The following is a 14,686-nucleotide window of genomic DNA, read 5'->3' as shown; positions in this document are numbered from 1 at the left end:
TCTCTCCCATTCTCTCTCTCTCTCCCTGTCCCTCTCTCTCTCCCATTCTCTCTCTGTCCCTCTCTCTCTCCCATTCTCTCTCTGTCCCTCTCTCTCTCCCATTCTCTCTCTCTCCCTGTCCCTCTCTCTGTCCCTGTCTTTCTCCCTGTCCCTCTCTCTCTCCCTGTCTTTCTCCCTTTCCCTCTCTCTCTCCCTGTCTTTCTCCCTGTCCCTCTCTCTGTCCCTGTCTTTCTCCCTGTCCCTCTCTCTCCCATTCTCTCTCTCTCTCCCTGTCCCTCTCTCTCTCCCTGTCCCTCTCCCTGTCCCTCTCTCCCCCCTCCTCTAGACGTGCCTTCTAATGGTGCCTACTTCATGGCTTATGACTTCCTGAAACACAAAATGACAGCTGAGGGTGAAAGGTCAGTCTCATGTTACCATTACAACACCAACACTTCTTCATCCAAAACTTTATAGAACACACTGCAATAATTGGTAACAGATATCAATCACTTGATATATAAATGTTTAACCCTGCGTGTGTGTGTGTGTGTATATAAATGTTTAACCCTGCGTGTGTGTGTGTTCCAGTGTGTCCCAGCTCAGCACTCCAAAGATCCTCCTTTGCGGTGGCATAGCGGGCATCTGTAACTGGATTGTGGGACTTCCACCCGACGTACTCAAGACCAACTTCCAGACAGGTACACTGACACACACACTGACACACACACTGACACACACTGACACACACACACACACACACACACACACACACACACACACACACACACACACACACACACACACACACACACACACACACACACACACACACAACTCAGGTCGACCCAATGTCCTTTGGCTGAAGGTTTTTGATTTGTTTATTTGTACTCTCATCAAAAAAAGAAACGTCCTCTCACTTTCAACTGCGTTTATTTTCAGCAAACTCAACATGTGTAAATATTTGTATGAACATAACAAGATTAATCAAACTGAGACATAAACTGAACTAGTTCTACAGAAATTGAATAATGTGTCCCTGAACAAGGGGGGGTCGAAATCAAAAGTAACGGTCAGTATCTGGTGTGGCCACCAGCTGCATTAAGTACTGCAGTGCATCTCCTCCTCATGAACTGCACCAGATTTGCCAGTTCTTGCTGTGAGATGTTACCCCACTCTTCTACCAAGGCAACTGCAAGTTCCCAGACATTTCTTGGGGGAATGGCCCTAGCCCTCACCCTCCGATTCAACAGGTCCCAGACATGCTCAAAAGGATTGAGATCCAGGCTCTTCGCTGGCCATGGCAGAACACTGACATTCCTGTCTTGCAAGAAATCATGCACAGAACGAGCAGTATGGCTGGTGGCATTGTCATGCTGGAGGGTCATGTCAGGATGAGCCTGCAGGAAGGGTACCACATGAGGGAAGAGGATGTCTTCCCTCTAACGCACAGCATTGGGATTGCCTGCAATGACAACAAACTCATTCCGATGATGCTGTGACACACCGCCCCAGACCATGACGGACCCTCCACCTCCAAATCGATCCCGCTCCAGAGTACAGGCCTCGGGGTAATGCTCATTCCTTCGACGATAAACACAAATCCGACCACCACCCTTGGTGAGAGACGAAACCGCGACTCGTCCGTGAAGAGCACTTTCTGCCAGTCCTGTCTGGTCCAGTGATGGTGGGTTTGTGGGTTTACCCTGTATCCTATTCAACTTTTGCTTTACATATACGATTCTGTCCACGTGTTCTACAGATATACTATATATTTTATCCACCAACTGTCCTTATTGTCTATAATGTCTATACATCCCATCACATACTGTATATACTGTACCAGTCACAAGTTTGGACACACCTACTTATTCAATGGTTTTTATTTTTACTATTTTCTACATTGTAGATTAATAGTGATGACATCAAAACTATGACATTTTTTATTTCACCTTTATTCCCAACAACATCAAATGTGTCGAGGCACGGCCAAAAGAGCAGCGTCCCCTAGGTAAATCTGGGTCACCTTCCCAGAGCAAACTCTCCCCTGAGAGCTTTCCTTCCCTAACCAGCTCTTGTTGCAGCTTGATTTTAGCATGCTCCAAATCCTGTTTAAATTCCAATTATTTTTCATACTTTACACGATCATGCTCTAGATTCTCAGGATCGTGCTCTAGCTTCTCAGGATCGTGCTCTAGCTTCTCACGATCGTGCTCTAGCTTCTCAGGATCGTGCTCTAGCTTCTCACGATCGTGCTCTAGCTTCTCAGGATCGTGCTCTAGCTTCTCACGATCGTGCTCTAGCTTCTCAGGATCGTGCTCTAGCTTCTCACGATTGTGCTCTAGCTTCTCAGGATCGTGCTCTAGCTTCTCAGGATCGTGCTCTAGCTTCTCAGGATCGTGCTCTAGCTTATCACGATCGTGCTCTAGCTTATCACGATCGTGCTCTAGCTTCTCACGATCATGCTCTAGCTTCTCACGATCATGCTCTAGCTTCTCAGGATCGTGCTCTAGCTTCTCAGGATCGTGCTCTAGCTTCTCAGGATCGTGCTCTAGCTTCTCAGGATCGTGCTCTAGCTTCTCAGGATGGTGCTCTAGCTGTAACAGAAGCAGTTGTTTCTGCTGTTTAAAAGAAGACCACTAGGGCTAACCACTAGGGCTAACCACTAGGGCTAACCACTAGGGCTAACAGATGGAGCAGCCATTGTAATGAAACAGGGAGACAGCGAGAGGTAACTTCAGGAATACCACTCCACATCAGCTTGGCCTTCAATATCAACCTAATATCAATATAATTGTTTAGACTGGTAGTGTTCAGCAATCTTCAACAGCTGTTCTTCAGTACATAATTCTAACAGTTCCTCTGATGGAAAGCGAATGAACGTGTCTACGCCATAGCCATAGTCACTAGAAATACAAAAAAAAGATCTCGCTCTTCCCCTCTGCTGAGCACACCAGACCGGACCACAAGAGAACTGACAATCACGCTGGGCACCACCACGCTGGGCACCACCACGCTGGGCACCACGCTGGGCACCACCACGCTGGGCACCACGCTGGGCACCACCACGCTGGTCACCACCACGCTGGGCACCACCACGCTGGGCACCACCACGCTGGGCACCACCACGCTGGGCACCACCACGCTGGGCACCACGCTGGGCACCACCACGCTGGGCACCACGCTGGGCACCACCACGCTGGTCACCACCACGCTGGGCACCACCACGCTGGGCACCACCACGCTGGGCACCACCACGCTGGGCACCACCACGCTGGGCACCACGCTGGGCACCACCACGCTGGGCACCACGCTGGGCACCACAGCACCACAGCTTCCCATAAAACCTACAGTAACTCAACCCTAGTCTTCGTGCGGATTTGCGGTGGGTAATTACACACTGTAGTCTACTGGCAAGGGAAAAATAAATGCATTAAAACACGCAGCATGCTGGCAGATTCACCCAAGCCACGGATGTGCCCCCGAGACAACTGCTTCGTCCACAGACACCACACAAAAATAACAAACAAAATAACCATGCCCAACGTATTCCAAAGTGAAACACATCGCTAAGCCTAACAGGGGAAAAATAAAGGCTATAGCTCCAGGTAGCAAGTGTCACTACCCTACCCAAATCTCCCACTGAGGTACACAGCCGATTGTACTCACCTCAGACCGATGTCCCAACAGTGAGTAGATCAAGAGTCTCCAGCCTGGGCAGGGGCCTGGAAACTAACCAATATACTCTCCAACGCAGCACACAACCAACTATCCACCGCAGTGGCAAGTTTCCCAAACAAAGGCAACCAACACTGGGCCTACCAAACATTAAAACTCAAAAGCAACTACAGAGTTCTCAAACATTGACTCCACATTTTCTCCCAAACACAACTCATGCTAGTATTAGTCCTTTATAATGCAACAAAGTGCTATATGCCAAAATGTCTAGGAACCAACCTTAAATCCCAGACGAGCCCTCACTTGTCACGAACCGACTCGAAGTTCGTAACAAAAAAGGGAGACAAAGTGGAGATAAGGAATAACAATATATTTATGAATGGAAGTAAACTAAATACAATGAACAATGGTGTGTGTGTGTAGTCAGTAATGTAAGTGAGTATTTGCGTGCATAAATGTGATAATGAGGGGTGTTGAAAGGTGCCAAAGCAACCTGCCAACTGCCACAACCAAACTCTATCCATGCGTCTGCATGGAGAGACTCTCTCCAATAAAATGGGAAAGAGGTGTATTTATCCCGGGACAGACCCGTGCCCAGGTGTGTCCCATTTTGCTGACGAACCTCCCGGCTCCGCCCACCGACCTCCTATTAAGGAGAACAAGAGCAAAGAAAAAGAATTCGGCAGACAGAGTGGGAGGGTTGTCACAGTTGAATGGCCTGACTGGAAACTGTGAAATGTGGTGGTTTTACCTAACTTAGTTGAATGTAAATATCTCTGCATGAGAGCGTCTGCTAAATGACATGAAACTACAGGAGCCTGTCAGCCAGGACTATAGGAGACAGCAGCTGAATGCTCCCATGTAGTGGTGGCAACTGGCAATAACAGACAGATTCTCAGTCCTCATCCTGCTCCAGAGTAACAGAGGAAGGTACAGAGAAGGATCACTGAATGAATACCTTTGTGAAGACCTGGGGGAACTATAGCTAAACATTTAGATTCAAATTAACTGGGGGAACTATAGCTAAACAGATAGATTCAAATTAACTGGGGGAACTATAGCTAAACAGATAGATTCAAATTAACTGGGGGAACTATAGCTAAACAGATAGATTCAAATTAACTGGGGGAACTATAGCTAAATATTTAGATTCAAATTAACTGGGGGAACTATAGCTAAACAGATAGATTCAAATTAACTGGGGGAACTATAGCTAAACAGATAGATTCAAATTAACTGGGGGAACTATAGCTAAACAGATAGATTCAAATGAAAATATGTTTTTTCTTACTGTGTGTGTGTAGCTCCAGACGGGCGGTACAGGGGAACAGGTCTGGTAGATGTACTGCGGGAGCTGCTTCGTGACGAGGGGCCCAGAGCACTCTATAAAGGATCCAACGCCGTGTTCCTCAGAGCCTTCCCTGCCAACGCGGTAGACAACCTATTACAAGACCTATAGCCACACCAACCCACCAATCAGCATTTAGTACCACACCACCCCACCTATCAGCATTTAGTACCACATCACCTATCAGCATCTAGTACCACACCAACCCACCTATCAGCATTTAGCACCACACCACCCCACCAATCAGCATTTAGTACCACACCACCCCACCTATCAGCATTTTGTACCACACCAACCTACCTATCAACATTTAGTACCACACCAACCTACCTATCAACATTTAGTACCACACCAACCCACCTATCAGCATTTAGTACCACATCACCTATCAGCATCTAGTACCACACCAACCCACCTATCAGCATTTTAGCACCACACCACCCCACCAATCAGCATTTAGTACCACACCACCCCACCTATCAGCATTTTGTACCACACCAACCTACCTATCAACATTTAGTACCACACCAACCTACCTATCAACATTTAGTACCACACCAACCCACCTATCAGCATTTAGCACCACACCACCCCACCAATCACCATTTGAAAAGGTCAAATAGGGGGTGCTTATATTTGTCCTGTTTCACTACTGGGCGGTTTCACAGACAGAGTTCAATTTAAATCAGGACCAGGCTAATTCTACTTAAATGAATCTAGATAAAACAATGGCTTTCTGAGCCGTTTAACTTCAGATTAATTATTTCTAGACTAGGGAGTCCCAGACTAAGGAAAGTAAGGACTAACCAGTTCATCTTTGTGAAGCTTGATTTGGTTAATGTTCTGACCTGAGGATGCTCCAGAAACCAGGCATGGGACACTAATACATAAACGCATTGTGTGGAATTGGAGCAACTCACCTAATCCAAACAATGGACAGAGGTTACAGAAAACGCTGTGACTTTGAAAAACCCTCTTCAAGTGAATTGTGTCAAATCACCCAATTATGGAGAGCAAACAGTATGATTAATCAACAGAAAACAAGAAATAGAATGCCTGGACTACCATTTGTAATGAATTCCACAATTCCACGCGAAAAACAAAACGTACGGACGCTTCAGCAACTTCAGGTAATATACTGTATATACTGTTGGCCCCCTTTTACAAATCAGAGTCACTTTGAAATGTTACTTTTCTGGTGTAACAACACAGTGGGGCCTAAATGTATTTGTGTGACAGAAATGTAACAAACTATCACAAATAATTATAATTACTAATATAAGTTCTATATCATCTTGTCTTTCTAAGGTTCTGTGGAAAAATATATAAAAATCTACTTAAAGAAGACAAATGCTGTTAATCGTAGGGAGTGTTTCAAGACTGGTAGGAGAACCCCAGGAAGACCAGAGACAGATGAGCTGGGAGACTGGTGGAGGACCCCCAGGAAGACCAGAGACAGATGAGCTGGGGGACTGGTGGAGGACCCCCAGGAAGACCAGAGACAGATGAGCTGGGAGACTGGTGGAGGACCCCCAGGAAGACCAGAGACAGATGAGCTGGGAGACTGGTGGAGGACCCTCAGTAAGATCAGAGACAGATGAGCTGGGAGACTGGTGGAGGACCCCAGGAAGACCAGAGACAGATGAGCTGGGAGACTGGTGGAGGACCCCCAGTAAGATCAGAGACAGATGAGCTGGGGGACTGGTGGAGGACCCCCAGTAAGACCAGAGACAGATGAGCTGGGAGACTGGTGGAGGACCCCCAGTAAGACCAGAGACAGATGAGCTGGGAGACTGGTGGAGGACCCCCAGTAAGATCAGAGACAGATGAGCTGGGAGACTGGTGGAGGACCCCAGGAAGACCAGAGACAGATGAGCTAGGGGACTGGTGGAGGACCCTCAGTTAGACCAGAGGAGCTGGGAGACTGGTGGAGGACCCCCAGTTAGACCAGAGGAGCTGGGGGACTGGTGGAGGACCCCCAGTAAGACCAGATGAGCTGGGGGACTGATGGAGGACCCCCTGTAAGGCCAGAGGAGCTGGGGGACTGGTGTAGGGCCCCCAGTTAGACCAGAGGAGCTGGACGACTGGTGGAGGACCCCCAGTAAGACCAGAGGCAGATGGGGGACTGGTGGAGGACCCCCAGTAAGACCAGATGCAGATGGGGGACTGGTGGAGGACCCCCACTTAGACCAGAGGAGCTGGGGGACTGGTGGAGGACCCCCAGTTAGACCAGATGAGCTGGGCGACTGGTGGAGGACCCCCAGTAAGACCAGAGGAGCTGGGGGACTGGTGGAGGGCCCCAGTAAGACCAGAGGAGCTGGGGGACTGGTGGAGGACCTCCAGTAAGACCAGAGGCAGATGGAGGACTGGTGGAGGACCCCCAGTAAGACCAGAGGAGCTGGGGGACTGGTGAAGGACCCCCAGTAAGACCAGAAGCAGATGGGGGACTGGTGGAGGACCCCCAGTAAGACCAGAGGCAGATGGGAGACTGGTGGAGGATCCCCAGTAAGACCAGATGAGCTGGGGGACTGATGGAGGACCCCCTGTAAGACCAGAGGAGCTGGGGGACTGGTGTAGGACCCCCAGTTAGACCAGAGGAGCTGGGGGACTGGTGGAGGACCCCCAGTTAGACCAGGTGAGCTGGGCGACTGGTGGAGGACCCCCAGTAAGACCAGAGGCAGATGGGGGACTGGTGGAGGACCCCCAGTAAGACCAGAGGCAGATGGGGGACTGGTGGAGGACCCCCACTTAGACCAGAGGAGCTGGGGGACTGGTGGATGACCCCCAGTTAGACCAGAGGAGCTGGGGGATCTGGTGGAGGACCCCCAGTAAGACCAGAGAAAGATGGGGGACTGGTGGAGGACCCCCACTTAGACCAGAGGAGCTGGGGGACTGGTGGAGGACCCCCAGTTAGACCAGATGAGCTGGGGGACTGGTGGATTACCCCCAGTTAGACCAGATGAGCTGGGGGACTGGTGGAGGACCACCAGTTAGACGAGATGAGCTGGCAGACTGGTGGAGGACCCCCAGTAAGACCAGAGGAGCTGGGGGACTGGTGGAGGGCCCCAGTAAGACCAGAGGAGCTGGGGGACTGGTGGAGGACCTCCAGTAAGACCAGAGGCAGATGGAGGACTGGTGGAGGACCCCCAGTAAGACCAGAGGCAGATGGGGGACTGGTGGAGGACCCCCACTTAGACCAGAGGAGCTGGGGGACTGGTGGATGACCCCCAGTTAGACCAGAGGAGCTGGGGGACTGGTGGAGGACCCCCAGTAAGACCAGAGAAAGATGGGGGACTGGTGGAGGACCCCCACTTAGACCAGAGGAGCTGGGGGACTGGTGGAGGACCCCCAGTTAGGCCAGATGAGCTGGGGGACTGGTGGATTACCCCCAGTTAGACCAGATGAGCTGGGGGACTGGTGGAGGACCCCCAGTTAGACGAGATGAGCTGGGCGACTGGTGGAGGACCCCCAGTAAGACCAGAGGAGCTGGGGGACTGGTGGAGGACCCCCAGTAAGACCAGAGGAGCTGGGGGACTGGTGGAGGACCTCCAGTAAGACCAGAGGCAGATGGGGGACTGGTGGAGGACCCTCAGTAAGACCAGAGGAGCTGGGGGACTGGTGAAGGACCCCCAGTAAGACCGGAGGCAGATGGGGGACTGGTGGAGGACCCCCAGTAAGACCAGAGGCAGATAGGAGACTGGTGGAGGATCCCCAGTAAGACCAGAGGAGCTGGGGGACTGGTGGAGGACCCCCAGTAAGACCAGAGGCAGATGGGGGACTGGTGGAGGACCCCCAGTAAGACCAGAGGAGCTGGGGGACTGGTGGAGGGCCCCAGTAAGACCAGAGGAGCTGGGGGACTGGTGGAGGACCTCCAGTAAGACCAGAGGCAGATGGAGGACTGGTGGAGGACCCCCAGTAAGACCAGAGGAGCTGGGGGACTGGTGAAGGACCCCCAGTAAGACCAGAAGCAGATGGGGGACTGGTGGAGGACCCCCAGTAAGACCAGAGGCAGATGGGAGACTGGTGGAGGATCCCCAGTAAGACCAGATGAGCTGGGGGACTGGTGGAGGACCCCCAGTAAGACCAGAGGCAGATGGGGGACTGGTGGAGGACCCCCACTTAGACCAGAGGAGCTGGGGGACTGGTGGAGGACCCCCAGTAAGACCAGAGAAAGATGGGGGACTGGTGGAGGACCCCCACTTAGACCAGAGGAGCTGGGGGACTGGTGGAGGACCCCCAGTTAGACCAGATGAGCTGGGGGACTGGTGGATTACCCCCAGTTAGACCAGATGAGCTGGGGGACTGGTGGAGGACCCCCAGTTAGACGAGATGAGCTGGGCGACTGGTGGAGGACCCCCAGTAAGACCAGAGGAGCTGGGGGACTGGTGGAGGACCCCCAGTAAGACCAGAGGAGCTGGGGGACTGGTGGAGGACCTCCAGTAAGACCAGAGGCAGATGGGGGACTGGTGGAGGACCCCCAGTAAGACCAGAGGAGCTGGGGGACTGGTGAAGGACCCCCAGTAAGACCGGAGGCAGATGGGGGACTGGTGGAGGACCCCCAGTAAGACCAGAGGCAGATAGGAGACTGGTGGAGGATCCCCAGTAAGACCAGAGGAGCTGGGGGACTGGTGGAGGACCCCCAGTAAGACCAGAGGCAGATGGAGGACTGGTGGAGGACCCCCAGTAAGACCAGAGGAGCTGGGGGACTGGTGAAGGACCCCCAGTAAGACCAGAAGCAGATGGGGGACTGGTGGAGGACCCCCAGTAAGACCAGAGGCAGATGGGAGACTGGTGGAGGATCCCCAGTAAGACCAGATGAGCTGGGGGACTGATGGAGGACCCCCTGTAAGACCAGAGGAGCTGGGGGACTGGTGTAGGACCCCCAGTTAGACCAGAGGAGCTGGGGGACTGGTGGAGGACCCCCAGTTAGACCAGGTGAGCTGGGCGACTGGTGGAGGACCCCCAGTAAGACCAGAGGCAGATGGGGGACTGGTGGAGGACCCCCAGTAAGACCAGAGGCAGATGGGGGACTGGTGGAGGACCCCCACTTAGACCAGAGGAGCTGGGGGACTGGTGGATGACCCCCAGTTAGACCAGAGGAGCTGGGGGACTGGTGGAGGACCCCCAGTAAGACCAGAGAAAGATGGGGGACTGGTGGAGGACCCCCACTTAGACCAGAGGAGCTGGGGGACTGGTGGAGGACCCCCAGTTAGACCAGATGAGCTGGGGGACTGGTGGATTACCCCCAGTTAGACCAGATGAGCTGGGGGACTGGTGGAGGACCACCAGTTAGACGAGATGAGCTGGGCGACTGGTGGAGGACCCCCAGTAAGACCAGAGGAGCTGGGGGACTGGTGGAGGGCCCCAGTAAGACCAGAGGAGCTGGGGGACTGGTGGAGGACCTCCAGTAAGACCAGAGGCAGATGGAGGACTGGTGGAGGACCCCCAGTAAGACCAGAGGCAGATGGGGGACTGGTGGAGGACCCCCACTTAGACCAGAGGAGCTGGGGGACTGGTGGATGACCCCCAGTTAGACCAGAGGAGCTGGGGGACTGGTGGAGGACCCCCAGTAAGACCAGAGAAAGATGGGGGACTGGTGGAGGACCCCCACTTAGACCAGAGGAGCTGGGGGACTGGTGGAGGACCCCCAGTTAGACCAGATGAGCTGGGGGACTGGTGGATTACCCCCAGTTAGACCAGATGAGCTGGGGGACTGGTGGAGGACCCCCAGTTAGACGAGATGAGCTGGGCGACTGGTGGAGGACCCCCAGTAAGACCAGAGGAGCTGGGGGACTGGTGGAGGACCTCCAGTAAGACCAGAGGCAGATGGGGGACTGGTGGAGGACCCCCAGTAAGACCAGAGGAGCTGGGGGACTGGTGAAGGACCCCCAGTAAGACCGGAGGCAGATGGGGGACTGGTGGAGGACCCCCAGTAAGACCAGAGGCAGATGGGGGACTGGTGGAGGACCCCCAGTAAGACCAGAGGCAGATGGGGGACTGGTGGAGGACCCCCAGTAAGACCAGAGGCAGATGGGGGACTGGTGGAGGACCCCCAGTAAGACCAGAGGCAGATGGGGGACCACCACCCCTTGTCTTCCCAGAGGCTGCTGTTCTATCCTGCTGATACAGTGTATAGACCACCACCCCTTGTCTTCCCAGAGGCTGCTGTTCTATCCTGCTGATACAGTGTATAGACCACCACCCCTTGTCTTACCAGAGGCTGCTGTTCTATCCTGATACAGTGTATAGACCACCACCCCTTGTCTTACCAGAGGTTGCTGTTATATCCTGATACAGTGGATAGACCACCACCCCTTGTCTTACCAGAGGTTGCTGTTATATCCTGATACAGTGGATAGACCACCACCCCTTGTCTTACCAGAGGTTGCTGTTCTATCCTGCTGATACAGTGTATAAACCACCACCCCTTGTCTTACCAGAGGCTGCTGTTCTATTCTGATACCGTGTATAGACCACCACCCCTTCTCTTACTAGAGGCTGCTGTTCTATCCTGCTGATACAGTGTATAGACCACCACCCCTTGTCTTACTAGAGGCTGCTGTTCTATCCTGCCGATACAGTGTAAAACCCACCAGCTGTATGGTATTCATGTCGTCATTCAGCCACGACTCGGTGAAACATAAGATATTACAGTTTTTAATGTCCCGTTGATGGGATATACATGCTTGTAGTTTGTCCACTTTATTATTGAGCGATTGTAAGTTGGCCAGTAATACTGATGGAAAAGGCACCCTCGTTGCCGGATCCTCACAAGGCACCCGATCTCCTTTTGCGACACCGCCGTTTCCCTCTCCTGCGAATGACGGGGATGAGGGCCTGTTCGGGTGTCTGGAATACATCCTTCTCGTACTAAAAAAATTATTTGTCCAGTTCAAGGTGAGTAATCTCTGTTCTGATGTCCAGAAGCTCTTTTCGGTCATAAGAGACGGTATCAGCAACATTATGTACAAAATAAGTTACAAACAATGCGAAGAAACAACAAAATAGCACGGTTGGTTAAGAGCCAATAAAACGGCAGCCATCCCCTCCGGTGCCATTTATATATCCGACTATACAGCCAATGACTCCAGGGAAGTTCCCATAGTAATAGAACTCTACCTTGTAGTTGGCTTGGGCAGCAGCATCAGCGAAATTGATGTAATTGTCGTTCAGTTCACATATAGACTTTGTGGACATTTCTGCATACAGTCAGTTCACTTACACCACACTAATCTCCTGTTTCACGATGGAAGGTTCCAGATGCCAAAAACCTCAAGGTGATCAGCAGTTGTTGGGAAGGAGGGATGGGCCTTCTCTGAAGATAGTCAGATGAAAGCCTTGGCTCAAGCAAACAAATAGATGCATTTTCTTTGTATACACGGAAAAGGTCACAGAAATTGAGTTCTTCAAAATCATTCAGTGAGTTGCTCCTGTCTTTTACCGCCCTTTTGCCTTGGAGGTGCTCTTTGATGATCATTGAAATAGTCCAGGTAATACATTTTCCTCCATTGCCAAATTCAATCTAGAGGCCAACATCCATTAATCTGAAGTTAAGCCTCTGCCAAGTCTTCACCTAGATCTAGATTGACTCTAATCTTCCTTCTGGAAATCAGATGTTCTAAATCTAGGGCAAGTGTGAAACTATTTGAAACCATGTCTGAGAAATTTAGTCTAGGATTAGCCTTAATCTGTGTCCAGGAAACCTCCCTACAAATGGATAACCTGTACAAGCATGAAATGGAAATGTGCTTTTTACATATCCCAGCTTCCCCTGCGACACTGTCAGAGAGTGGGGTCACAGCCAGGGAACAGCCATTATTGACAGCGACCCTGGAGCAATTAGGGTTAAGTGCCTTGCTAAAGGGCAGATCGACCTATTTTTCACCTTGAAGACTCGGGAATTGGAACTACACTGAACAAAAATACAAACGCAACATGCGACAACTTCAAAGATTTTGCTGAGTTACAGTCAATAAGGAAATCGGTCAATTAAAATAATTTCATTAGGCCCTAATCTATGGATTTCACATAGAAACCTTATTTTTCCTGCTCAATGGTCTAACCGCTACGCTACCTGCCGCCACACCAATCCACCTATCAGCATCCAGCATCACACCAACCCACATATCAACACACAGTACCACACCAACCCACCTATCAGCATCCATAACCCATCATTTTCTTTCTAGGGTTCTTTCTGCTCTGATCTCCTCTCTGTCTCCCTCAGGCCTGTTTTCTAGGGTATGAATTGGCGTTAGAGTGTCTAAATTGGCTGGCTCCCACCTGGTGAAGTCTCCTGCTATGACCTGTCATTAAGAGGTTGTAACCTGCATTGACCTGTCGCTGTCTTCAGACTGGACTCTTCTCTTGACCTCAGTTTCATGCTTCCCAAATGGCACACTATTCCCTATATAGTGCACTACTTTTGCCTAGGGCCTGTAGGTAATAGGGCTCTGGTCAGTTTTGCACTATATAGGGAAAGTAGTGCACTATATAGGGAATAGGGTGATGGTTTTTGTTGTTGTATTTAACCTTAATTTAACTAGTCATGGTTTTTCATGACAACAACAATGTGAATTCTTGTCCTCCTTGTTGTTAATGTGGTTCTAAAAAATATATTCACAGATTTTTCAGTTTGACATCTTGTCCTGTTTCGGTTTGACATCTTGTCCTGTTTCAGTTTGACATCTTGTCCTGTTTCAGTTTGACATCTTGTCCTGTTTCAGTTTGACATCTTGTCCTGTTTCAGTTTGACATCTTGTCCTGTTTCAGTTTGACATCTTTTCCTGTTTCAGTTTGACATCTTGTCCTGTTTCAGTTTGACATCTTGTCCTGTGATTCACGTCTTGTTGAAGAGAAGTTTAAACGCACAGTGAAATAATGACAATCATGATATTTATTTAAGGGGATGATTTTGACATATTTCTGTGAACCTAAGGTTGTGTCTAAAAGGCACCTGATAATAGTGCACTATATTTATATTCATTATTCATTGTTAATAGTAACAATAAAGACGTGTTTGAATGTTGAAGATGTAAAACATTTTTTTTAAATGCCTTCATTTGTTTATTGACCAATTTAGGGGTTTTGATGTACATTTTAAATGTGATATAATTGGATTAATTTTGACAATTAATCAAATCCATTTATGAGCAGATTTATCTCAGAACAGGCTTTATACATTTGTTTGAATAAAGTGTAATTTGCCAAATATGACATTGCTGTGTCTATTAATGCATCGTTTATGGGTAATTCAGGCCCTAAATTACCATTGGACACTAATCTAAGGTTTTGAGCATAGAGAGGTGTATTCTAGATTCTATTTCTACCTTTATGGTATGCTAGGAGTAGGCCACAGCTATTTTCTAGATTTTATTTCTACCTTTATGTTCTAGTATTCAAGAAGTTTATTCTGTCTTTTTGCTGGAGGCATAGTTGCGGGAAGATCTTTGGGGCAGGAGGTGCTGCGATTTGTTTCACAGACAGACGGCGACATCAGTCTGCTAATACAGGACTAATAAAGGCCCAGTGCACTACTTTTGTTTCACCTTAATTCTCATCTTTCAGGGGTGCTGCAGCATAATATGGAGGTCAAAGCTGCCATAATTACAATGAAATAAAACATTAATTAGCAAGGAAATACAGAAATACTGAAATACTGAAATACTGAAATACAGAAATACT

The 14,686-nt window shown here is 50.1% G+C and overlaps 1 protein-coding gene across 3 annotated transcripts in view; it reads left to right on the top strand.

The window, feature by feature from the left end:
• LOC109899953 (mitochondrial carnitine/acylcarnitine carrier protein) overlaps positions 1–14,218 on the top strand; it is a 38,493-nt gene extending 24,275 nt beyond the window's left edge. For 2 of the 3 annotated variants that reach the window (XR_004203774.1, XM_031794915.1), the window contains 4 exons: positions 326–398; positions 568–677; positions 4,959–5,086; positions 13,230–14,218. Coding sequence is in view for 2 of the 3 variants with exons in the window: in XM_031794915.1 (XP_031650775.1) it covers positions 326–398; positions 568–677; positions 4,959–5,086; positions 13,230–13,292 (374 nt within the window). In the remaining variant the exon portion in view is untranslated. The remainder of the gene's footprint in view (positions 1–325; positions 399–567; positions 678–4,958; positions 5,087–13,229) is intronic. The other variant, XM_031794916.1, reaches the window with a different exon arrangement.
• Positions 14,219–14,686: the final 468 nt, after the last annotated feature.

The sequence above is a fragment of the Oncorhynchus kisutch genome, linkage group LG17, assembly GCF_002021735.2.
Source record: "Oncorhynchus kisutch isolate 150728-3 linkage group LG17, Okis_V2, whole genome shotgun sequence".
Taxonomy (NCBI): domain Eukaryota; kingdom Metazoa; phylum Chordata; class Actinopteri; order Salmoniformes; family Salmonidae; genus Oncorhynchus; species Oncorhynchus kisutch.
This window is presented reverse-complemented; position numbering and strand designations above follow the sequence as displayed.